At 38.5% G+C, this 26,939-nt stretch overlaps 1 protein-coding gene across 1 annotated transcript in view; it reads right to left on the bottom strand.

The window, feature by feature from the left end:
- Nucleotides 1-3,079: 3,079 nt before the first annotated feature.
- ephb6 (eph receptor B6) overlaps nt 3,080-26,939 on the bottom strand; it is a 75,453-nt gene continuing 51,593 nt past the window's right edge. The window contains exons 6-19 of the mRNA XM_079836055.1: nt 21,812-21,967; nt 18,591-18,862; nt 16,460-16,541; nt 15,502-15,626; nt 13,965-14,127; nt 12,345-12,459; nt 12,185-12,240; nt 9,890-10,006; nt 9,503-9,750; nt 7,922-8,140; nt 7,603-7,752; nt 6,575-6,759; nt 6,327-6,482; nt 3,080-4,638 (exon numbers count right to left, since the gene is read on the bottom strand). Of these exons, the coding sequence (XP_079692181.1) occupies nt 4,533-4,638; nt 6,327-6,482; nt 6,575-6,759; nt 7,603-7,752; nt 7,922-8,140; nt 9,503-9,750; nt 9,890-10,006; nt 12,185-12,240; nt 12,345-12,459; nt 13,965-14,127; nt 15,502-15,626; nt 16,460-16,541; nt 18,591-18,862; nt 21,812-21,967 (2,150 nt within the window). The 3' untranslated portion in view covers nt 3,080-4,532. The remainder of the gene's footprint in view (nt 4,639-6,326; nt 6,483-6,574; nt 6,760-7,602; nt 7,753-7,921; nt 8,141-9,502; nt 9,751-9,889; nt 10,007-12,184; nt 12,241-12,344; nt 12,460-13,964; nt 14,128-15,501; nt 15,627-16,459; nt 16,542-18,590; nt 18,863-21,811; nt 21,968-26,939) is intronic.

Genomic DNA, 26,939 nt, shown 5'->3' with positions numbered 1-26,939 from the left:
AAAGTAAGCAGTCTGACATCAGTATTTATACTTATGGCTGAGACTAGAAAGGAGGGAGGAGGACGTCACTCACACACACACACACACACACACACACACACACACACACACACACACACACACACACACACACACACACACACACACACACACACACACACACAGGTGGACAGTAGAAGATGACTCAGAGGTTTAGGAGCCCAGTGAGTGACCCAATGTCACGTTAGTCAGGACAGATTGGGACAGATATGTTAAATACTTGTGTTTGTACTGTAATTAATATAGATGTTATGTTAACAACGTAAATAGCTGTCCTTACCATTTATGATGACTTTCTTAGGATTTATTTAAGTGATTTACTTGGTTGGGATTACAGAAAAATTGAAAGGGGCTTTCACTGTACCTCTATGGAGTTTCGAGATTGGTCCGTGGTCCATATTTTCCTGTCCTCACCCATCATTTTGAACTGAGTAGGCTACCTGAAACAAAACCATACCAGTCAACACTTTTCAAAAACACTGTGTCAGATAAACGTACAGCAAACCTGTTCCAAACCAGCTGAGGGATAGGATGTTCCAGAAGATTCAAAACAACCTTCAGCGGCCACATCAGGAACATTCACCTTAATGGAAACGCGGTAGGTTTTGCAGGGCCTAACGTCCGATCACTGTCCGATCAATAAGGGTTTGTTCTCCTCCACAGAACACTGGGTCATAGTCCTAAATCCCCATACAAAGCAAAGAGTCTTCCTCGTTGTTGGCTAGAAACAGACTACAAGACTTCTCGCAGTAATGTGGCGAAGGACTGGTCAGACAGATACCACCACACCAGGTCAAGGCATAAACCGGTTTTCGTAATTGTTTTCACGTCTTTCAACGTAACTGAACAGACCACAAGTTTTGCCCCACTAAAGGTCGATTGATGTTTTTGCACGTAGGATTTCGTTCAGCAGACGTTTATGAGGTTAAACTACAAAAGAAAGAAAGGAAAAAAAATCCCCATCAAGCTAAGGTCTAGTTTAACGTAAAATATGATGCACAATATGTTATTAACCATTTAGTAGATTAGGTTTAAATATTAAGTTCTCATAAATGTTTCGTTTGTTTTTCGGTAGTAATTTCACCGTTTTTAACATTTATGACCAACATTTACTTTTGAGTCAGTCTAAAAAGATATCTCGATACATTTAGCAAAAAAGTTTACATAAAAGTCGTCTCGAGTTCACTGAACATTTTCGTGGTGTAAATCACGTGACCCACTGAATTCCAATTTGTTCCTCTGTCAGTGCTCCATGGATACATTAGCAATAGATCACCAATGTTGATTATGTAGTTCCAACTGGTTACAATTGTGTCCATAAAGCAGACTTTTACTAACATATTTGAAACGTGTTTAGCATGCAGATAAAATGTCGGATTAAGTGGACATTATATGCAAAAACAACATCAGAGAGTGGATGTGTAATAGGGTCATTTAAGGCATAATACATAGTGGTCAGACACTAGAGACCTAAAAAACAAGGCCTAATTGTATGTTTACATCACAAAGAAGAAATAAGTGTTTTGGTTAACCAAGAGAACAGTGTCAGTGTGGACGTAAATGAAACCTGATATATTTTGTGTATCAACTTTGAATGTATACATTTGCAAAAGGTTTCCCATTTGGCTAAATGTTTTTTATTAATGTAAAGTTTCAGGTGAGTTTTGATAGTTTAAAAGACGCATGTTTGATGGGCAGGTATGAGTCATAATGGTTGGTCAATAGTGCTTTAAGTGGCTTGTGTAAAGGGCTCAAAAACACATCATGGGATACTATCTATAGAATGTTAGTTGCACCGCATGTTGTGAAGTAATAGATGTTGTTTTTTTTTGTTTTTTCTTCCAGTTATCTTAGTCACATATTGTTTTGCATTAAAAAGCACATATTTGCTGAATGTTATTTTGGAGCTTCAGAACAGCCATAACCATGGCATGTGTTTTACTTTGACTCCTTTTGGGAGTTGCAACTCTTGTTTTTTTTATGTTAAGATGTTGTAAGATTTCTGTGTGCTAAATTATTGTGTGATTTCATCCTGCCTACCACAAATGTTTGCAAACAACTTATTTTCTTGCAATAATTTAATGGACAGTTTCAGTTGAGTTCAGGAAGGTCAGAGTGTAGCATGAATGCAGAGTTTTGGTTATTTTTGCACTTAAATAAGTCTTTGCAGGATGATTTTCACAAACCTACATGCTACAGTATATGCGATATGGTCAGAGCAAATATTTTGAATAATCAGCAACAATTTACAGTGTAGGACACCAAAAACAAGTGGGCGTGCATGCTTTTGCTTTGCAACATATAGTGATGGTTGACATATAATACAGTATCTATGTACTATAGTAAGGAATGCGCAGGATTCTTTGATGAATGTAAAGTTTCAAAGAGCCGTATTTATTTGAAATATAATTTTTTGTGTGTAATAATATAGCATTTAATATGGAAGCTTGTTTCCGCCACTGAATAAAAAATACAAAAGGTAATTGCGTCTTTTTATTTAACAAATTCAGACTTTTCTCACAATTATGAGTTTACATCTTGCAAATGAGAGTTATAAAGTCAGAATTGCGAGATATGACCTTGCAAATCTGAGAAATAAAGTCACAATAGCGAGATGTAAACTTGCAAGTGCAAGAAAAAAGTTTGAATTGTGAGATTAAAAAAAAAAAAAAAAAAAAATCGCAATTAGGCCTACCATTTTTAGTTTTTATTCAGTGGCAGAAACAAGCTAGTTTAATACATCCTTGCTGAATAAGTTTTAATAATCTTTAAAAAACCGGCATGCTTTACCAACTTTCAATTAAAGTAAATAACTTGTGTATGTGTGGTTTTTGTGTCCCTTACCCCTATAAGATCATTCTCTAATCTCATTCTCAGAATCTTGTCCATCTCCAAGTAAAGCTGATGCACACTGATCGGTGTCTGATAGCTGTCGTTTTGCTGACTTTGTGCTGTTTATGGGAAACAAGGACATTTCAGCAGCGTAATGAGTATAGACTTTTTTTTTGTGCTTGAAGATAATATAAACAAATTCAGTAGTCATCTTTAAACAAAATCATATATATTTTACAAAATTGGACAGTAGTGGAACAGTGGTGAACAACTGTACAGTCAAACAGATTCAAATATACATGATCATACACTCCCTTTTACAGATTTCTTTACAGAGGAATCCATTCACACACCCAAACAATTTTATTTACTTCAGCAGCACTAAACGGTTTCTTCCGTACTGTCTCTCTCTCTCTCTCTCTTTCACACACGCACACAGAGAATATACACAAGGAGCACGTCTCTCTCTTTCACTTTAGCCAGCAATTGTAAATCACATTTACTGCAACACCTACATCACAATGCTCATATAATACAGTGCGTCTTAATGCTACATCATTTGAGGGGTGTTGACAACACGCCTGCTAGTGGACAGGACTAGGACGAGTGAAGGGAAATGGGCTCACAGTAGCACACGTGCCTTTGTATGTGAAATGATGGTCACAAGTGAGATGACGGAACGTCACAGGTCTTAGTCATAGGTAAGTAGTGATCTACCGTGGCCTTGTGTATGTTTGATACTTGCTAAACGCAAAAACTTTACTGTTTGTGTCTCTGAATAACTTGCTGTAAATACTGTATGATATTATACAGCCATACATTTAGTATACAGTGCAAACACATCTTTTTCCTAAAAAATGTCATTTTTTTTTGTTTTCCAGTAAAAATACTTAGTATATCATGAGAAAATATTGTTTATTTTTCTTACACCATTGCCAAATAGTTTTTAATAGTTAAAGAAATGAATACTTGTTCAGCAAAGACGCCTTTAATTGATCAAACCAGTGACAGTAAAGAAATGTATAATATTTCAAAAGATTTCTATTTCAAATAAATGCTATTCTTTTGAGCTTTTGATTCATCAAAGAATCCTGAAAAATTAATAATTGACAAGCTCTCAACATAATTTTTTAGATATTTCTCCTGGAAAACAAAGCAAAATACTGGTTATAAACATGATTTTAAGCAGTGTACTGAGGGCCTTGAGGTGGTTATTATAATACAGGGTTTTCAGTTCATCAACCAATACGAGTGGTGTTAGGTTGTATAGTTCAAAATAAAACTTTTAATGCCCTTGACCACGAGTGCCAACAAAGACATAACAGTCCATTACTTTCTATTTAAAGTTTCTGATTGTCCTTGCAACTGATTGTGAAGGAGCTTTCCTTTTGTGTTCTTAAGGCGCAAGTTCATACTGAATGCCATCAAGTAATGAACTGATAAGTAAGAAAGTAAGAGGTAGTGCAACACTGAAGGAGTACGCAAAACAAGAATGTGGAAGACAACGGTTCAGCAAGGGGTGGAACAGATGGGCGAATAATTCATAATAAAACTCTTCTTTTTCACTCAAGGCTCTTTTTGTCGTTCTCGTCTCTATTCCAGTGTTCTTGTGGGATAGATCTCCCAGCATGCACTGCTGTGTCAACACAATGTGGGAAGCATTAGACCTCCACATGTCCCTGAGTGAGGTGTGTCCTGAGCTGCTTAGCTGCATTTACGATCTTCCGCTGATGACCAAGCAGATTCACTCCCAGAGCCTGAACATCCCTGAGTGAAAAACAGACAAAAATGAACAGATACATTATATGCACAGCACTCGCACAGGAACCTGTATTTGTACATTTGTGTTTCTTAAACTTCTTTTCTTTTTATATATAGGTCCCAGATCCAGACATTTAATCTTAAAATATGAATAAAATAATATTGCACTTGTTTTATTAATATGCAAGACTAATTACCTGTTCTAATCTAAACAAAGAATGAAAATAAAATAAACCAATATTTAATTTTTAAGAGCAATGAATACTCTTACTTAATCAAAAGTGACAGTAAAGACATTTATAATGCTACAACCCCAGATCAGGGGGTTAAAATACACTGATCAGGCATAACATGACATACTAGTATTGTGTTGGTCCCCCTATTGCAGCCAAAACAGCTGTGACCCGTCGAGACATGGACTCCACTAGACCCCTGAAGGTGTGCTGTGGTATCTGGCAGCAAGATGTTAGGAGCAGATCCTTTAAGTTCTGTAAATTGCGAGGTGGGGCCTCCATGGATCGGATTTGTTTGTTCAGCACATCCCACAGATGCTCGATTGGATTGAAATCTGGGGAATTTGGAGGCCAAGTCAACACCTCAAACTCGTTGTGCTCCTCAAACCATGCCTGAACCATTTTTGCTTTGTGGCAAGGCACATTATCCTGCTGAAAGAGCCAGGGAATACTGTTTCCATGAAAGGGTGTACATGGAATGCAACAATGCCTCCGCTGGCTTGCCTTCTTCCCATAGTGCATCCTGGTGCCATATGTTCCCTAGGTAATCGACGAACACGCACCCGGCCATCCACGTGATGTAAAAGAAAACATGATTCATCAGACCAGGCCACCTTCTTCCATTGCTCCGTGGTCCAATTCTGATGATCATGTGCCCACTGTTTCTGCTTCCGGCGGTGGACAGGGGTCAGCATGAGCACCCTGACTGATCTGCGGTTATACAGCCCCATACGCAACAAACTGTAATGCACTGTTTATTCTGTCACCTTTCTATCAGAATCAGCATTGACTTCTTGAGCAATTTGAGCTACAGTAACTCGTCTGTTTGATCGGACCACACGTGCAAGTCTTCGCTCTCCACGTTCATCAATGAGCCTTGGCCGCCCATGAGCCTGTCGCGGGTTCACCACTGTTTCTTCCTTGAACCACTTTTGACAGATATTGAACACAGCAGACCAGGAACACCCCACAAGAGCTGCAGTTTAGGAGATGCTCTGACCAAGTTGTTAAGCCACAATTCACAATTAAATCACAATTTGGCCCTTGTCAAACTCACTCAAATCCTTACGCCTGCCCATTTTTCTTGCTTCTAACACATCAACTTTGAGGACAAAATGTTCACTTGCTGCCTAATATATCCCACCCACTAACAGGTGCTGCCGTGATGAAGAGATAATCAATGTTATTCACTTCACTGGTCATAATGTTTTGCCTGATCGGTATATATATATTTGGGACATTCCCAAAACAAAAAGATTAAAAAAATGAATACATTTGCCCAATAAAGCCCAATTTATTTTTCTTTAAAGTTCATGTACTTGTTTACCAAAGAGACAAGTGTCATATAATGTGTAAAAAGTTGTGAAATAAGTGTGAAAATAGAACATTCTCCTGTGACATTTGTAAAATGTTGGACTTTGTAAGTGGATAAACTAGTGTGAAAAGTGTGTTTAAACTTACTCCATTGTGAGCATGCTCACTCTTTCCAGACTGTGGTACTGTGCTCTCTCAAACGCATCTTTATACCGGTCCATCTTCAGAGCTGTTAGCCAATCACCGACTGTTGACACTGATGATAGGTCAGTAGGGGTGGGGCTTAAGAGTGGCTGGGTGGGACTAGGAAAGAGGAGAATATTGTAAAATGTGATAAATAAAGATGATAAATGTCTAATAATAAAAAGTGGTAAATGTAGTTTTGAGCATCTCACCGGCCGTGTTCTGCCTTAAGAGAGGCAGGGTGGCGAATGAGACGATCAAGGGATGACAGGAGAGAATCAAAGCCTGGTCGGTCCTGCCTTTCGGCCTGCCAGCACTGCAGCATTAGAGAGTGAAGAGCCGGGGGACAACCGTTCGGAGCAGGTAAACGGTACTGATCGACCACTGCCTTCATCACCTAGAGAGGGTAATTAGGAAGACATGACACTTAGAGAAGTGTTTCATTGTAGGAGAAACAGATACAAAAAAAAAAAGGAATAGACAATGATTTTGAGGAAAAGGGAACTGACAACCAGAAAGAACTGCAAAGAAAAGAGAAATAAGATGAGGAAAAAAAAACAAAAAAAACATTTAGTAAGATGTTATGGAAATATTTAGTTTATAAAGTGCAACAGTGCAAAAAAGATATGATTCATTTCCCCCCGATATACATGATTTATATGACGCCAACTGCTGCGGAAAAGCACAGAACCTGCATGACTCGTCATAATATAAACCGAGAGAAGTAGTACCCTTAAACTTTCTTTTAATACTTTTTTAAAGTAGTTAGTAGTTTATTCTTTAAAATACTTTATAAGTATTAGTGCTGGTCACCTTGGTTCATGTCTTAGAGATGTTTATTGAATAATCCTTTGAAATCCCTATGAAGAAAAAGACTGGGAAAAATACCTCTGGAATTAAAGCAGCTGAAATCATGTTCAATGTTGTATTTTATTTGACGAGAATGCGCACCGATTAAGGTCATAAAATTTCTAGCTGCGTGTAAACTTATCTAAAAAAAAACCCCCACTCAAATCTGCTTAATGTCACACGCTCACAGTACTGCTGAAAACTTCAAAGCCCAAGCAGTGTGAATTGCACACATACTCTGTACTGTGGTTTGTTTATGCAACTGCTCATCAAACAGTAATAATACTGTAAAATTAAAATACCTCCCTCTAGTGTACATTTGGTTTATATAACTGCTTTGTGACAGCATGGAATGTAAAGTAAGTGTGACTGTAAAATCTATAATGCTCACCTCTTGGTTGCTCATGTCCCAGTACGGACGTTCTCCATATGACATGACCTCCCACATGAGTATCCCAAAACTCCAGACATCACTCGCTGAACTGAATTTACGATGCTGGAAAGCTTCAGGAGCTGTCCACCGCACAGGGATCTTACTCCCCTGTAAGACAGAGAGAATAATTTGAGCAAACATAAATGACAGCGCTAATTAACAAAGTTGTCTAGGCCTAAAAACGGACACATCCGCAGCAAGAACGGAAGGAATTGACTTTTGAACATGTAATAGTGTTTTGTATTTAAACATTTACAGAAATCTTCCCATAACGCACCAGTGAAGCAGTGTAGGTGGGCATGTTGTGGTCCAGACCCCTCATTAAACGTGACAGGCCGAAGTCAGACACCTTACAAACCAGGTTCGAATTCACCAGAACATTCCGGGCAGCAAGGTCACGATGGACGAAATTTCGCTCCGAAAGATAGCGCATTCCAGCTCCAACACCTCTCACCATCCCTACAAGCTGCAACACGCTGAACTGATCCTCATTTTCCTTTAAAAAATGACAAATTAATAATACATTTATAACATTTTATGTAATTTTCATCATTTTTTACTACATGTAAAATATCTTGTCATTTTTAAACAATACATTATAATATAATAATGATATATATTTAAATTTATATGAATAAAAATATTTCCCATAAACTCTGATAATTTAATTGAATGTTGCCCTGCAGTCAATAATTGTATCCTCAAACTCAAATCAAAATGACATATTTAAAAGTTTTTTTCCCCTGTGAAAATAATTTCTTCATGCCTTAAAGGAACACGGCAACTTTTTGGGACTTTAGCTTGTTATTTAGCTTACCTGGCCCCACTTTATATTAGGTGGCCTTAACTACTATGTACTTACATCAAAAAATAAGTACAATGTACTTACTGTGGACAAATTGTATTGCAAATCACCTTTGCTGATATTGAGGTGGATACAGGTAGGGTTAGGGACAGGTGTGGTGGTATGGGTAAGTATAAGGGTAGGGTTAGGTGTAAGGGAAGTGTCAACTGTGTAATTACAGAAACTGTACAGTAACTACAGAAATTAATTACAGATGTAATTACATGCAGGTATTTTTAAAAAATGTAAGTACAATGTAAAAACATGTATGTACACAATAAGTGCATTGTATCAAATTATTAATTTAAATGTTAGTACATAGTAGTTAAGGCCACCTAATATAAAGTGGGTCCGCTTACCTAGCCTACTGCTCAATAAGTGACAAAATAACGGCAACAAGACCGACGGAAAATGAAAAGTTGCAATTTTTCTAGACCGATATGGCTAGGAACTATTCTCTCATTCCTGCATAATGATCAAGGAACTTTGCTGCCGTACCAAGGGTGCAGCGGCGCAATGATATTTCAGGCGCTGTGTAATATCATTGCGCCGCTGCACCCATGGTACGGCAGCAAAGTTCCTAAGAGAATAGTTCTTATCCATATATGAACCAGAAACTCATTCAGAAGAAGAAGGGGAAGAGCGATTTATACAGGCTTGTCTACAAGTGTGTTTTATTTATTGCTCTCTACAACGTCGGACACATAACAGTAATTAATATGATTAACTTTTGGCTTGACTATGTTATCAAACAATTAATAATGTGTTGCTAATGTTACACAAACCATGTTCCCGTTCACCATCTAAGAGTCAGACAGCTGCTTTCTAAAAATCACAAAAAAAAATGCCACTTTTTCTTACCTTAGAAAGGCATCTAAGGGTCATTCTTAATAAACTCTTTGATAATTGAACTTGCATCTTGTCATATTTTACATATAATACATTATAATATTATGATGATGTATAATATATTTTATTTAATTTATATAAATATAACATCTAGTCACTTCTTACCCTGAGAAAGGCATCCAGAGGGCCGTTCTCCATAAACTCTGTGATAATACGTTCAGGAGGGGAGCGGGTGACCACACCTTCTAGTTTCAGAACATTGGGGTGGTCAAACTGGCCAAGGACTCCTGCCTCACTGAGAAACACATTCTTCTCACGGTCTGTCACTCCCCAACGCAAAGTCTTCACCGCAACCAACACCTCTCTACGACCAAGTGGCCTGTACCGGCCACGGGACACCTCCCCAAACTGAGCTACAAAGAGAAATCGAGTCATTAGATTGATCAAACTGAGGTTTAAACACATCACCAAAATGAATAATCCATAATGCTCGTTTTATCTGATTTATACACTTTATGTCAAGTTAATGATAACTTTCACACATGTACTAACCAGCACCAATGACCTCTTCAATCTTAAGGTGAGCAGAGTCGATTTCTCGTGCAAATTCTTTGACTGCCTCACTGGGGTCTTCGTAAGTGGAGGGATCCACGTAATATTTCACCCCACCTGAATGAAATAACATCCAGATTACACACAAGTTTCACCCAGTGGCGTAGTCCTAAAAAGTGGTTAACTATTACCCAGTTGCACCAACAACAACAAAAAAAAAATCATAAAATATAATTCATGACAGTAAATGTGTTTTTATGTTGTTCACTAGTAGTCAATTTGTTAGTAGTAGTCAAAGTAAATACAGTGCATTCTATAATTTATAACATGTTGCTTTGATATTATATTCATTGTGAAAAGTGATACATCTGAAAATAATGTTTCATTTTATGCAAGTGGGTGGGAAAAAATAACAATGTGAAATAAATATTTCTAGATAATACCGTCTTAAATTTGATTTAGCATTAGTGGCAATATAAAAGACAGTTACTCAAGGGTGTAGTTTTGGTTTTAACATTGGGGGTGGGGAGTATGGGTTTGAAGTGTGAACTATTGTAGCGGGGTCCCAGGGCATGCACGCTTGTGAGATTTATTTGTTTGCTTTTTTTGTATAATGGTCTTTTGTGGTTACGTCCACACATGCAAAGTTGGTTGATAACTGCAATACAGTAATAACCTAATAAACAATTACTTGTTTACATAGGATATATGATGTATTTTATATTATTTAAGCACCCGGAACTTATCAGTTTGACAGAATTTTCTACTTCAATATGCCATAAGAAGAACTAACTTTATTTAACATTTTTCTTTTTTTACTGTAGCATTTATTATGAAAAATAGCAACCTACACATATAGAAACAATACCTACAACATGTCACAGTTGTAATATAAATTTGCACTTGCAGAAAGCAACTTGCAGAAAGCAACTTGCACTGGAATATCTTAAAATATGTCAGTGCCATTGTTTTGTCTCAAGATGCACACCAGTAATGTTTTTCTAAGGCACATTTATAAAAGTTACTTAAAAGTATTAATTTAACTAAGGCCAAATTCTGGCTTCATCTAAGCCCTGTCTGTGAAACCAGGCCCAAAAATTTAAGGGTGGTCATAAAAACCTTTCTAATAAGTGTTGGCGAAAGATGATGTTTTCTCCTCTTTTCATCAGTCTGTCAAAATGGCTGTTCTAGAACAGATCATGTTTGACTTTCTCCATAGTGTTTTAAAGTGGTAAATTCTCAATAGAATTTAAATGGGTCACACATTTTATCATCGGTGTCACGATAGGAACGGCTTGTGGAAATGAGTGGAATCTTGTATGACTTATGAAAAAAAGTTTAAAAATTGTTAAAGTAATGTAAAAACATATGTTGTCATAACTTATTGATCATATAATTTTTCTACAGAGTACAGTGATTTGCGTGCCACACGTGCAAAATAAATTAAATAAATGTTGCGCTGATAATCTTTTCAGTTCTTATGGGAACACAGTGCTTATAAAAGCTCAGAACGCATGATGTATATAATTGATTAATATCCGAATTCTATACATTTCCATTAACTACGGTATTAATATATATATTTTTTTGGGGGGGGGTGTACTTGCCAGTTTTGGTTATTTTGGGGTTGAGCAGAGTTCTCTCACTGCAGCACGAACACGCACCGTCAGTCGATGATGGGTAGGAAATGGTAGAATGATAGAAGTGCTAATGCACGGTATGCGCCAATCACAATAAAGAATTGCGAGTTTACACAGTTAAAGGGGAAGCTAACAAGACAGTAGATTATGGACTTTTGAAGCAAAAAAAATTATCCTTAAAAGTCGTAATACGCAAACAGCCCTTGGCAAAAAGTAAGTATACAGCGTATACGTGCATATGTCCCCGACAACACCACTGGTTTTCACCCACATAGATCTTCTAATGACTGGTTCTGTCACAGACATGCTGCCAGTGTGCTCAAGTTTTCAGACTGAGTAAAGAAGTACCACAAATATGTCCACCACAGTCAGCACTACAAACATAAAAACTACTGACACGGCACATTTATCATCCGTTGTCAAAATACCGAAATTCTCACAAACCCCTCCTCATTGTGGTGCAGACTTTCCTGAAACATAGTTATTACATAATAGCAATAATTACAAAGTAGTCCGAATACAGCCCACTTTAGAAGATGAAGTGAAAGTGTGTTTTTTCCCTTCATTCATATATGTAGCGACTGTTGGAGAACAGAAAGCACAAATGTACACAAGTATTCCCTGCAGTTCACATGCAAAGCCATAAAGCTCTCACCTCTGTTACTCATATATCTCTGAAGTCTGTCACTATAAGGGCTCTCTCTCCTTTTACTAGTGGAAAAAGACAGAATAACAAAGACACAATAGCTGTTATGTTCTTTTGTAATTTTATATGCAATAAACAGTCCTTTTTGGTTATTTTTTGATGTTCATACCTTCGAAACACAAACACAATGATGATCGCTATCACAACCAATAGAAATGCTGCTCCGCCCATTACTGATCCGATCATAAGGGGAAGGTGACTTTGAATCTGCTTTGACTGTTCCTCTAAAAAGTGAAAAATGGCAATACCAAATTAATTGAAACAAAAATAATAACTGAGAATATAATTTTATAAAATAATATTTATTATATTCACACACAAAACTGTTCAAAAGGTTGGGGTGGGTAAGATTTTTAAAGGGAAAGTTCACCCAAAAATGAAAATTAGCCCATGATTTACTCACCCTCAAGTCATCCGAGGTGTATATGACATTTTTCTTTCAGACGAATAAAATCAGAGTTATATTAAAATTTTTCTGGCTAATCCAAGCACTATAATGGCAGTAATAGTTGCTCGGTTTTTGAAGTCCATAAAAAATGCATCTGTCTGTCAAATAACGTGCTCCACGCGGCTCCGGGGTGTTGATAAAGGCCTTCTGAAGCGAATCGATGCGTTTGTGTAAGAAAAATATTCATATTTAAACATTTATTTCATTTTTTTCTATGGCTCTGCATCAGCCACCCCCGCGCCATCAGTTCCGGCGAATAAGGTCAAAATACATGCAAAATACCGGCGCGATCATAGATATACATAGATTCCTCATTAGTGCCTGCGCAGATCGGTCGAATGAGGCATCTACGTATATATATCTTTGATCGCGCCAGTATTTTAACCTTATTCGCCGGAAGTTATGGCGCTGGGAATACTAGATGACATTCATCTGATAAGAGGTAAAAAAATAACATAAATACTGTTCGGTTTCTCGCAGACGAGCCGCATTGTTTTATTAAGGATTCGTATGTCTGTGTTTTTACTCTCATTGCTCTCATACTCTAAAATATCCCCATTGACATGCATTATACGACTATCACACTGCAGCAGTTGGAGTTAAAAATCTTCATTTGTATTCTACTGAAGAAACAAAGACACCAACATCTTGGATGCCCTGGGGCTAAGCAGATAAACATTAAAAAAAATTGTTTTTGGGTGAACTATCTCTTTAAGTAAACATTTCTTATTATCAACGCTGAAAATATTTTTGTTGAAACTGATTATTCTCAGGATTCTTTGATGAATAGAAAGTTCAAAAGAACAGCAAATATGTGAAATAAAAAACATAAAACATAACAGGCTGAATAAAAGTATTAGTTTAAACAAAAATATTAAATGAGTTGTTAAATGTTTGCAGATGATAACGTTAGGATGTTGTTACATTTATTGTCAATGAAATTTGGGGGGTACTTTGAGTTGATAATAAAAGTCATAGGGGTTCTTCTGAAATCTCTGTATTTACCTAAGCATAGGTCATAATTATGCTTGCTGAAGCCTTAGTAAAAAAATTGCATCTCTTATTATGCTGAAATTATTATAATCAGACTGAAAAATGAAAAGAAATGAACTCTGTAGAGCATAATCAGTAATTATCCTGTAAGGTGCAATTTTGCTAAATATACAGCTAGAAGACATTGTTACTGAGGCTGCAAAGTTAATAGCTTATGAGTAAGCTTGCATATATGCTAGCTAGAATGATCAATTATGTGTGACATAACGTGTTATATTTCTGGCCTACCCATTGCTAGAGTGCTGAAGTAAATAGTGTGGCTGTAGGGTCCGTAGCCTCTCTCATTTCGAGCACGGATCTGGAAGGCGTAGATGGAGCCTGGAATCAGACTTCCAACTGTCACTGTGTTGGTTTCACTGTAGACGCTCACAGCGCTGTCCTCATCAGACCCCTGCCAGAGAGAGAAAGCACCATCAATTTGCTGAAGTTATTTACACATCATACACAACGTTTTATATTGATGTAAAGGGATAGTTCACCAAAAAATGAAAATTATGTCATCATTTACTCGCCCTCATAGAACGTTTCCTGTTCCATTTCAGTATTACATTATTATTCTATTTAGCTTAAATGTATTATTATTTCAGTTTGATCTTGTTTCAGTTAGTTGATAAGGCAAAATTTAAATGTTTTAAGTGTATGTTTTTCATCTAATATTAATATTTTATTTCAGCTTTATTTCATTTAACAAAAACATAAAGGGTTAGTTAATCATCGTTTACTGTCATCATTTGTCTATGGAGGGACAGAAATCGCTCAGATTTCATAAAAAAGATCTTCATTTGTATTCCGAAGATGAAAGTGGGGTCTTGCGGAGCCAACGCGCGAGACCGCCCCCTCCGCGTTGACGTCATTTTTGCCGCCGATTTGGCAGACAACAAATTATAGATTCATGAGAGCAAAGCTCGGCCGTTAGATCTACACAAAACGAACCACTACAGGACATCAGAGCCAGCGGCAGACGCCAGAAGGACTGGCCGAGGAAAGGCTGCCTTCGCCGGGGTTATGAGCAGTGATTGCCCGGTGATCGCCTGGATCTCACAACTCCAAAAACACAAGATTATTTTTTTTTAAATAGGCGCTCTCTTTATAAATAAACCACAGATTTGAGCTTTAAAAAACTACATTCCCACCTGAAAACGTCTTAAAACTACATTTTGTGACACAATAGTACTGTTTTTAATTTATGCAGGGTTTCTCATACACGTCACTTTACCACGTGACAGCAGCGAGCAGGCTCCTGATTGGTTAACGCGGCGCGAATTGACGCCAAAGTTCACATTTTTCAACTCGGGCGTCAGACGCGAATTCGCTTCAAACGCGTGAATGCACAAAAGCAACATTCGCGTGTAACGCGCGTATCGCGCAAGACGCTCAATTCGCGTCCAATTCGCGCCATTCGCGCGAACTGGACGCGCGAATGAAGCGGATTCGCGTCCTTCGCGCCGCGCGTACACGCGCCTTCCGCGCCGCGGGACCTCCAGACGCGCGTCAACGCGCCTTTCCATTGACTTAACATTGAAATCACTCGCGCCTGACGCTCAATTCGCGTTTGGTGTGAACGCAGCATTATGGGTTTGAGGGTAGTTAATTAAATTTTTTTCATTTTTGTGTGAACTATCCCTTTCAAACCTCATTTCAAACCTGTGAAACACAAAAGGAATGTACTGGTCACACTTATCCATGCAATTCTATTGAATAAAAAAAAATGTTTTCTTAAAAAAGCTCTATTCCTTTAATATTTTGCATAAATAACAGTAATGACCTTGTCGTAGTATCGGAGCTGGTATTCCAGGATGTCACCATTGGGCCGGTCAGGCTGAGGCCAGGACAGCGTGATGGAGTCTTGAAATCTGCTCAACTGGTGCAGCATGGGAACCTCAGAAGGCACTGAGACACAAACATGTAATTATAAGAGTGACCACATGGGGGCTCATCACTTCATAATAGGCAGCCTACTTTTCTGAATGCTTTTTAGATATTCAATGCCTCTCATTATAAAGAGCATTGTAGAGCGATAATACACACGTGGATTCACATGTAGGTCCAAATAAGCCATTTACATCATGCTTTGGTGCATGTTTGACGGTTAGTTAGACATTGCCAAAGCCTCATCCGTGTTAATGAGGTCATGAGTTAACCATTCTCCACTCCCGCCCTGTTCTCAGCCCCCGACCCCCTTCGCCTCAACCAATGTCTCTGTCTGTTAATCAGTCATGTGGAAGCACACATATAGGTGACTCAAACCCATTCAATCAGCAGCAGCCAAAGCTTAAATAATGGTTAAGTTATATAAACTGATCTGCAGAATCCATCTGAGCTTGAATTACTACTAAAGATAGAAAAGGAAGAGAGAGACAGCGAGAGAGGGACATCGGAATTGCACCGTTTGTTTCCAAAGTTTCTGTGGGCTGCCACATTGATTATCCTCCCTCCATTTTTCATCTCTTTCCGACTCTCTTGACCATTATATGAGATGACAGCATATCGTGACCCAAAGCCACCTGGGTCCAAATAGCAGAAGATGAAATATTGTGAAGGGAAAAGAGTATTAGATGGAAAGAGCGGACCGTGAGGAGAGGAAGCAGAAAGAGAGGGGTGGAGAACGTCTAGACATACATAGCGATGGGAGGAGACAGACGCCGTAAGACATAGATACACTGTGCAAACAGTTTGGTGCGCACGCATACTGCGGATGGTCCCAGCATACATGCTCTTCATACCTGATTGGCTGGTGGTGAAATTGATGCTGGCGAATTGAGGTGGAAAAGGGCTCAGGGCTGACACTTCATTTATTGCTTGAACCTGTAAAATCATAGACAGTTTATATTGCAGCTATATTCTTACATGCATATAAGCAGCATTAAAGGGATAGTTCACCCAAAAATGAAAATTATCCCATAATTTACGCACCCTCAAGCCTTCCTAGGTGTTATGACATTCTTCTTTCAGGCGAATACAGTCGGAGTTTTATTAAAAAATGTCCTGGCTCTTCCAAGCTTTATAATGGCAGCCCAAAATTTGAAGACCAAAAAAGTGCATCCATCCATTATAAAAGTAATCCACACTGCTCCGGGGGTTAATAAAGGCCTTCTGAAGCGAATCAATGGGTTTTTGACATAGACCGTAAAAAAATATGGACGCAGTGTCCGTGACGTCACCCATAGGATTCTGATGAGCAGTTTTGAAGTGTAAAGTAGGGACGAGCTGGCCGTTGCCATCTTGGCAGCGCGTCATCGCGCGTCACCGCGCGTCACTCCCAGATCAGTCCCGGATAATAGAAAATGGCCAAAAAGGCAGGATGTGGGTGGAGCTGAGGTGACGCGATGACTAACAGACAGCAGATAAATGGCTATCCACCTGTCACTCGAAGTGGCCACGCCCTTAATTATGCAGAACTTTAATGCTTTATATAATGTAAACGAAGGAGTTATACAAAAATTCACCCCCCTCACAGTTGTCATGAAGGGCAAAATTAGCTGTATAGACCAAAACCCCAATTTGTACCAGGCTGTAAACATGTTTTATCCTGCTGTAAAGTTGGGCATTTTAACACAATGAGATTCTGCTCCCTTCTGAAGCCTGTCCCTAGTGGCCAGTCGATGAATTGCAGTTTATGTCACTTCCGTATTGGCTTCAAGAGAAACAGCGGGAGGTTGCCGCTTGGTTTTGGTAAGAAAAATATCCATATTTAACATTTTATAAAGTAAAATATCTAGCTTCCAGCGGACCGTGTTCTGTATTCAACTTACAAAGAAAGTGCTGCACTTAACGCAGTTCAAAATGCATATGATATGTCTGACGTCATCACCGTGCCAGTTACACTTTTTTCGTAAATTTGAATATGGAAGGCAGTCCGTCTGAAGCTACATATTTCACTTTATAACATGTTTACTATGGATATTATTCTTACAAAAACCCATCAATTCTCAGAAGGCCTTTATTAACCCCCCAGAGCTGTGTGGACTACTTTTATGATGGATGGATGCACTTTATTAGTCTTCAAATTTTGGGCTGCCATTCACTGCCATTACCCCAAATCATGGGGCAATTTTCATTTTGGGTTAACTATCCCTTTAAGGCATAATAATGAGCACTGTGTAGGGGAGAAAAGGGCTGTTATCACACTTTTTACCCCAGTAAATATTTCTCAGGGCAGGTTTTTTTTTTTGTAGGACAATTTATTTATAGGAAATAAAACATCATCAACATCATTACGGCAGTATTCAGTGTCACAATCCTTCAGAAATTAAGCTAATATCCTTATTTGTTACATTTCTTACTAATATCAATGTTGAAAACAGCTGTGCTGTTTGATGAATGAAGTTCAAAAGAACAGCATTAATTTGAAATAGAAATCTTTTGTAAATGTATTTACTGTCACTTTTGATCAACGCATCCAAAAAAACACTGACCACAAACTTTTTAATTGTATTGGCTATAAAAAACAAACTATTAAACATGCCAGCTAATATTGTTATAAAACCATTTATTTAAGAAACAATGATCAATAGCAGGGAAGGTTAGCACCCAAAGACAAAGGACACCAGACAAATTAAACACGGTTCACAAAACAGCAAAAATATAAACTATATCAAATACATAAAATATCAAACAACAGTTTCCTCATGTGACAACTTGTCCCGGTCTCCCCTATATCATGCTCTCATTTAATCAGTATGTAATTATGATGTTCACTATGAAATCCAACTTTTGAATTTCTGATTGAGTGCTAGTCAATCCAGAAAACATTCCAAAATTGTATTCCTGCTTGTCTGTACTGTATTTCCAGTATCAGACTCCTCAGAATTGTAGGCTCTTGATCTATATGAACAAAGTGCTGTGCGTAAGTACCTGTATGAGGTAGGTGACCCTAGTGAGCAGGTTTTTGAGGGTGACCCGTGTCTGTTTTAAGCCAGTTTGTGTAGGGGAAAAAGTGACAGTCTCTCCACACCAGGAGCACATGCTGGGTGGTGTGCTAGTGGCAGACGGGCAGATTCTGCACACCACCCCATACCACACTTCACTTCGACCCCCCATGTCCGTGGGAGGTCTCCAGCGCAATGACACCCCACCCTCTGAACTCTCATACTCCCATGATAGAGACACCGGCGCTGACGGAGGGCCTGAGAAAGAAAACCTCCAGTTATTCACAAACACTGTTAGTGCTCACCAGCTGCTGAACCTTCTAATGATTACCCTCTATAAACCAGAACAGAATTTAGACTCGAGGGATTTGGTTAATATTTGGGTCGATGACAAATGACTGCCCACAATACAGAAAAATATATATTTTTTAAATGTTTTTAGAAATTTATATTTTATTTATGTTGGTTTGATATGTTTAAAAAAAAAAAAATGTATACCATTTGCAACAAAATTATTTTTGTATTCATCAAGTAAAAAGTAATCACATATTTGGCATAGATCAGTTTACAGATGTTAATCATTATCTTCCAAATGTGGGCTGATGAATTCTTCAAGCCGGGTCGAAACATAAACATCGCGTTCATCAATAATATGCATCTGGAGCTGAAATGGAAAATGATGGGCCGCCTCAAGAACTTCCTGCTCTCGCTGCTGCACCTCTGAGCGCACCACGCCAGGGCCTGAAACATTTTCTCAATTGCCCAATGAGCTACGATGAGCATTTACTACTTTTAAAAAATGCGGGTCAGGAAGCGGGTCGGGTACAATATTTTCTTCTTTTTTTTTGCGGTCCGAGTTGCGGGCGGGTTAGTTGAAAACGTCGGTCGGGTGCGGGTTGTTTATACATTGACCCGCGCATCACTGATATATATATATATTAGGCATGTGCCGGTATCAAATTTTCATGTTGCGATTAATTGCTGAAGCTTTTATCACGGTATACGGTATTATCACGATATTGAAATAAGTTGCAAAAAAAAGTGTTGTCATACTATAACAGATTAAATCACTTTCTTATAACAAAAGAACCAAACATTTAAATACAATAAAGCAATACACAAAAATGTATAAAGTAAACAAATATTTAAAACAGATTAAAGTGCAAAAGAATTATAAAGAACAATAGGTATGCTGAAATGTACATTTAACTAAGATTAATACATGCTTTAGAAGTATTTTTCATTGTCAGTTTGTTAATGAAGGAACTAATGTTAAATACTGGAGCCTTGTAAAGTGTTTGATTGAACAACAGTCAGAACATATTCAAACAATATCTAGGGCATGTAATTTAGTCCAGATTAAAATATAAAATTTAAGTTTGAAAATGAATAGCCTTAAGTGTTTAAGTATTATGTATTAGGTTATGTGATTACTGGGGAAACGGCTGCATTTCTGCTGTTCCGTCAGCGCCCTCTGCTGTCGAAGAATGAATGTGCACTTCAGCGTCTCCTCATTCCGCCATGTGCTCGGCTCATGCACGGTCTATTTACATCAGAGCACGTTCCTCTTTGACGTGTTTTTCATTTTAAACGGTTGATGGGTAAAGTATTCTTAAAATTCATTCTAAAAATCTGAATAATTCGTAATGAATAATTATTCACGGTATTTTGAAGTGCCCACGATAACAATATTGTGCATGTTCATTATTGCGGTATATGGTATTACCGTTTACCGGCACATGTCTAATATATATACATATATACATACACACACAATATATACACACCGATCAGCCATAATATTATGACCACCTCCCTAATATTATGTTGGTCCCCCTATTGCAGCCAAAACAGCCCTGACCCGTCGAGACATGGACTCCACTAAACCCCTGAAGGTGTGCTGTGGTAACTGGCACCAAGATGTAAGAAGTAGATCCTTTAAGTCCTGTAAGTTGCGAGGTGGGGCCTCCATGGATCGGACTTGTTTGTTCAGCACATCCCACAGATGCTCGATTGGATTGAGATCTGGGGAATTTGGAGGCCAAGTCAACACCTCAAACTCATTGTTGTGCTCCTCAAACCATTCCTGAATCCTTTGTGCAGGGCACATTATCCTGCTGAAAGAGGCCACAGCCACCAGCTACATTTCCATAAAAGGGTGTACAAGGTCTGCAACAATGCTTAGGTGGCACATGTCAAAGTAACATCCACATGGACGGCAGGACCCAAGATTTCCCAGCAGAACATTGCCCAAAGCATCACACTGCCTCCGCCGCCTTGCCTTCTTCCCATAGTGCATCCTGGTGCCATGTGTTCCCCAGGTAAGCGACGCACATGCACCTGGCCATCCACGTGATGTAAAAGAAAACATGATTCATCAGACCAGGCCACCTTCTTCCATTGCTCCGTGATCCATTTCTAAAGCTCACGAGCCCACTGTTGGCGCTTTCGGCGGAGGACAGGGGTCAGCATGGGCGCCCTGACTGTCACGTGCATCAATGAGCCTTGGCTGCCCATGACCCTGTCGCCGGTTCACCACTGTTCCTTCCTTGGACCACTTTTGATAGATACTGACCACAGCAGTCAAGAGCTGCAGTTTTGGAGATGCTCTGACCCAGTCATCTAGCCATCACAATTTGGCCCTTGTCAAACTCGCTCAAATCCTTTTTCTTGCTTCTAACACATCAACTGAGGACAAAATGTTCACTTGCTGCCTAATATATCCCACCCACTAACAGGTGCCGTGATGAAGAGATAATCAGTGTTATTCACTTCGCCTGGTCATAATGTTATGCCTCATTGTGTGTATATATATATATCATTTACTAAACTATTTTACTATTTACTATTTTAAAGAATTTTTGATTCATTATGATATCAGGACAGATGTTTCACCCAGACATTTTTTAATTGATGTATTTTATTGTATTTTTGATTGAACTGACCTACACTTCCATAAAAAAAAGGATATATTTAGGGTTACAACAGCTTGTCACTGGGGCAGTACCATGAAAAGGACATTTTTTAACCTTATTTACCCCTTAAAGGTTCATAATAGTTTTTTAAGGGTAGGTACTAATATGCACCTTTTAGGGGTAGATAAGGTACAAAGTTCACATTTATCCTGACAGTGTATACATGAGGATTGTCTATTCATTGTACTGTTCATTGTCTTATCTTCTTACATATAGCTGGTTACTCTCTTACTTGTGCAGGCGGTGGTGTTGGCATCGGTGGGTGCGCGGTAGTAGCCACTCCGACACTCGCAAAGTTTAGACCCTTCTGAACTGGTTCTGCTGTTAGCTGGGCACTCTGTGCACGAAAATGAGCCGGCCACGGCTTTATAATACCCAATTGAGCATGCTGTTGAAAAAAAAAAGAAATCATTACAATTACAGCACAAGATGCACTCAAACTGTTTGGAAAGTCTCCGATTCCTGCTTTGGAATTCTGTCAATTACACCAGGAACTGGATACCGAGTGATCCAATTGGATGCAATGACTGGCAAATGAAACGTAAAATGTTGCAAAGAGAACTGGAAAATCAATTTGTTTCAAACACACTCAATTAGTGGGTGCAAATTTAATAAGCAAGGTTTATTGTTCTCACAGGCACTTGATTTATTTATTCAGATGTATAATTACCAAGAAAACAAAGAGCAAAAACATTGTTAGAGTGAAATCGGCCGGCCCGATTGTTGTTATTTTTACAGGATGTAATTTAATGAGAAATCGCTTCTAGTTTCGTAACATGCCACATAAAAAAGACAGATCTGAAGCAGTTTGAACCACATGCCACCCAAAACCAATGCTACAACCCTGTGACCTCTAATTGGCTGTTAATGAGTCCTTTGCTGAAAACTGCTTCATTGGACTGTTGGACAATTGGTATTATATTCTCGGCAGCTATGAAACATGTCAACCTTTCATTGGTGGTCGATTGTGACCCAGCTTGAAGCTCAGCAATGACCTCTATCCTTTCAATTGTGTGGCAACAGAACAAACCACAACAAATGCTATGTGACGCACATCAGGGAATCAATATGCTTGCATAATCCACAATGAAATGTCCAAGTGCATCAGACTTATCAAACAATACAATCGCTGAGTCACAAAAGAGCTCATATAATGACACATGTGACAGTTATGCTGTGAATTTGGTGAAGTGCTTTGTCATGGAAAACCTGTGACACTTTAACGCTTTATTATAATTACGCTTGAGTAAAGAGTTGCTGTTTCTTCCTTATCAGCCTTGAAGTCCTAACAAGTCCCAATGTGAATAGACAGGTCAGGCACTTCAGTGACAGAGAGAGATAGATAGAGAGAGAGAGAGAGAGAGAGAGAGAGAGAGAGAGAGAGAGAGAGAGAGAGAGAGAGAGAGAGAGAGAGAGAGAGAGAGAGAGGGGAAGAAAGAGATTTCAGTTTTCAGAAAGCTAAAAGGATTTTTATGTTCTCGCTTGTCTGTCAGATTTGATATTCGCTCCTAAACACTACTGTGAAAAGTGAGAAAGGACGAATGACAGATGGGCGTAGTGAGAGAAAAGAAAGAGAGCATTGTCCATCTATCTTTCATGTGGCTGGATTATATTATCCAATGTTTTCTCCTATAGCTGTGACAAAAGACAGGTTTTAGCTACAAACCTTCCTCACTCCTCAGACAATCTTCTACACCTTTCAACATTCTCTCTCTTATTCACACTCCCCATTCACCCACTCATCAGCCAACCACAGGTTCTCATTTTCTTCTCTAGTGGCCACTATTTAGCCACAAGGCATCTAGTTTTCTCCTAAAATAATTTAACACATCTATGGCCATTATTAACTGGCCTAGATTTCTTATTAATTAATGAGATATGGCATTGATTCGATACAGAAGTTGTTGATCTGCATTAGACACAAAAGTTAAAATGCACGGCTGGCATTGGAGTAAAAAATATTTGGTAACACTTTACAACAAGTTTTCATTTGTTAACAATTAACTACGTTAGTTAACAATGAATAACACTCAAATGTTGTATCTATTAACATTAGCTAATGTACTGTGAACTAGCACAAACATATATTAACTAACATTAACAAAGGTTAATAAAAGAATTGAAACTATAAGTTAGTTCATGTTTGATAATTCATATAGTCATTTTTATCTCAGAGATGTGTCCTGTCATGAACAATGATAAACTGGCTGTGACCTTGAGGAAAAGCCGCTGTATTCATTGTGCAGAATGAAGGGCTTAAGTGTTTTCAAGAGGCTGAAATCACTGTGCTGGCAGTAAATGTTGAAATATTTAATCATAATGTTGTTTACAGTATGTTATCCTTCCCCATCACATGACAAAGTGGGTGGCCTGGCTTGGATGCTGCCCGCTAACTCAGTAAGAATGCTGATTATTCTAACAGGCTTCATAGTCTTCTATCAAATTTCATCACAGAGTCTTATATAAGCCTAAATATGTAGAGTGAACAATTATTACAACAAAATAACCATTTTTTATTTTAATAAATATTTTACTATTACATTTTTGGTGCGCAAGTAACTTCTTGTTGTATTAATATGTTTTCATAATTTTTTACATTTTCATTTATTTTTTATATTTTAAAACGTGATACATTTTAGAAATCTTTTGTAATCCCTTTTGTTAATCCATCCATCTATATACATATTAATACACACACACACACACACACACACACACACACACACACACACACACACACACACACACGTTTGTTTTGCTATCTAAGTGAGGACATTCCATAGGTGTAATGGTTTTTATACTGTACAAACTGTACATTCTATCCCCCTACACTACCCCTACCCCTAAATCATCCCCCTACCCATCACAGGAAACATTCTGCATTTTTACATTTTTAATAAAACATTGTTTAGTATGTTTTTAAAGCTATTTTAAATATGAGGACATATGAAATGTCACGGATATTACACTGGTATTACGATGTAAACATCAAATATGAGGACATTTCATATGTCCTCATATTTGATGTTTACGTCATAATACCAGTGTAATACCAGTGTCATTGTACAAAATTGTTGTGTCCTCATCAATCACAAACAAATCACAAACACACACACACACACACACACACACACACACACACACACACACACACACACACACACACACACACACACACACACACACACACACACACACACACACACACACACACACACACACACACACACACACACACACACACACACACACACACACACACACACACACAGTTACTGGTTGGTCAAACCAGTGTGTTTGAGAAACCAAGAGAGAATTAAGCTAAAGGCATTGGAGGGGGAAGGGTTGTTCAATTTTAAATAGGACACGGCTCAAACAAAAACAAAACTGAGATGAAAATTAAATTAGCAAGCATGTTGTATTCAGAGAAGCAGTGAAAGAGACATTGAAAAAGATGCAGATGAAGGAAAACTGCAAAAGCACATGGGCAGAGAGAGTGAGAGACCTCAGTGAAGTGTATAATTTGCCGTTGACATCGTACTTGGTATTTAGAACGCTGACCCAATTTCTCTCTTTCTCTCTTCCTCTCGTGGTTGCTCTCATTCTCTTTATTTGGCTTGCAGCGTTCTGACTAAAGCACACAGATGCGCAAACACAAACACACATAAACATGTCAACACACAAACAACAAACACAGTGACTGACACAACTTCAAAAACGGGACATAAAATGGTATGCACTAATTTAGTAGACTCTCTCTCTTTCTGTCTCTGAGCTGAGCAACTCAAACAGCTATAGAAACCACCCTAGCAAATACATTTCTCTCTAATTAATCTCCATAATTATCCCATTTAATGTGAAATTATTTGCTTGTAATGCTCTGCTTGGTCCTGGCATTACACAATAAGCTTGTTTTCGCTTGATTAGATTGTTCAGCAAAAGCTGAACTGGAGACTGAAAGCTCCTAGACGTCCTATCTGAGGCGGACGGTAGTTCGATAGCGGATGATTTGCAGTACAATAAAACCGAATCATGCTTGCACAGAAAAAAGTCAAACACAAATTGGCAACTCTTTTGGCAAGGCTTTTCTCTCTTCTGCATTCCCTTCAGAAAGCATTAAAACAAAACATATTCAACATGTGCACTGGAGCAGCCCATGGAAAATAGGAAATACACAGCTATGGTTTATTCACTGACAAGTGCCTAACGTTATCCACTTTGTGTTCGAATGTGTTAGTGTTTATTGTAGTAGTAGAAAATATAATGTATATACCACAATCAGGATGCTCGCTGCACATTATAAACAACTTTGGACCGGATTTACTAAACAAGGCAAATTAGCGTGAGAGTGTAATTCCACATAAGCGCAGATGGGAAGGGGAAAGTTCTGTGCATAATCTCCTGACAACACGTAAATTAAAGAACGCAGACACAGCCGGATCATTTCCATACTGACCAACGCAATCTACCAGGAGCAGCGCAAATTAGCGTCTGGTTTAAGGAATGCTTTTTTGGGGGCTGTAAATAATGGCGTAAACACCAGTAAATTGACTAGCGCAAACCTTAGAAAATCACCTTGCATGATTCATCTAAATACTCTCCTCACATAAATTTTGCGTCTGAAAGGGAAACTCCTACAAATGCATATGCAATAAGGTCAGCCACAAAAATAACTGTCCATGCCTTTTCAGCGCTAATATTTCACTGCATGTAGTTAATCCTGGCAGTAGTTTTTAACGCCAAAAGAAGGTTTGCATTGGTGCAAGCTGTTAGTAAATCTGGCCCCTGGTCTCGTGTAGCCAGACCTTCTGACTGACAGTAGAACGTCTGGACTCCAATGCACCTTTCATTGGCCAAGGACCGCCCAAGAGGCCGTCTGACTGACATGTAAAGCAAACAATCACAATTTGTTTTGTTCTGCGTCAAGTTTAGGGGCGTGAAAGTTTACTGCAACAATGGTGCTGCGAAACCTCACATACAAAATCCATTGTTTAGTTGATCGGACCGTTAAAAAATGAGACACACACGTCTCCCGGAATCCCGGAAAATAGAATTCAACTAAATCCTGTAGAATTCAACCAATCAGATGGCGACTTTGTGTGTCTTATGCATCAGACATTCAGCCAAAAGTCCGTGGACTTGACGTCTAAGGCAGAGACTAGACTATAAACAACCTTGTAGACACCAGTTACATTTTGGTTTCATCCTATTCACCCCAGAGCATTGGGCAAATTAAAAATGTCATTGTACAGCCCAGTGACTGAATGACAGGAATCAAGAGTGTGCCTTTATGTTATCTGGATGGCTTAAAGCTACACTGTGTAACTTTTTTAGTCTATTCTTAGCTAAAAACACTTAGT

Source organism: Gobio gobio, assembly GCF_949357685.1.
Source record: "Gobio gobio genome assembly, chromosome: 15".
In the NCBI taxonomy this organism is placed as follows: domain Eukaryota; kingdom Metazoa; phylum Chordata; class Actinopteri; order Cypriniformes; family Gobionidae; genus Gobio; species Gobio gobio.
The sequence above is the reverse complement of the archived record's forward strand: the minus strand, read 5'-3'. Positions and strand labels throughout refer to the sequence as shown.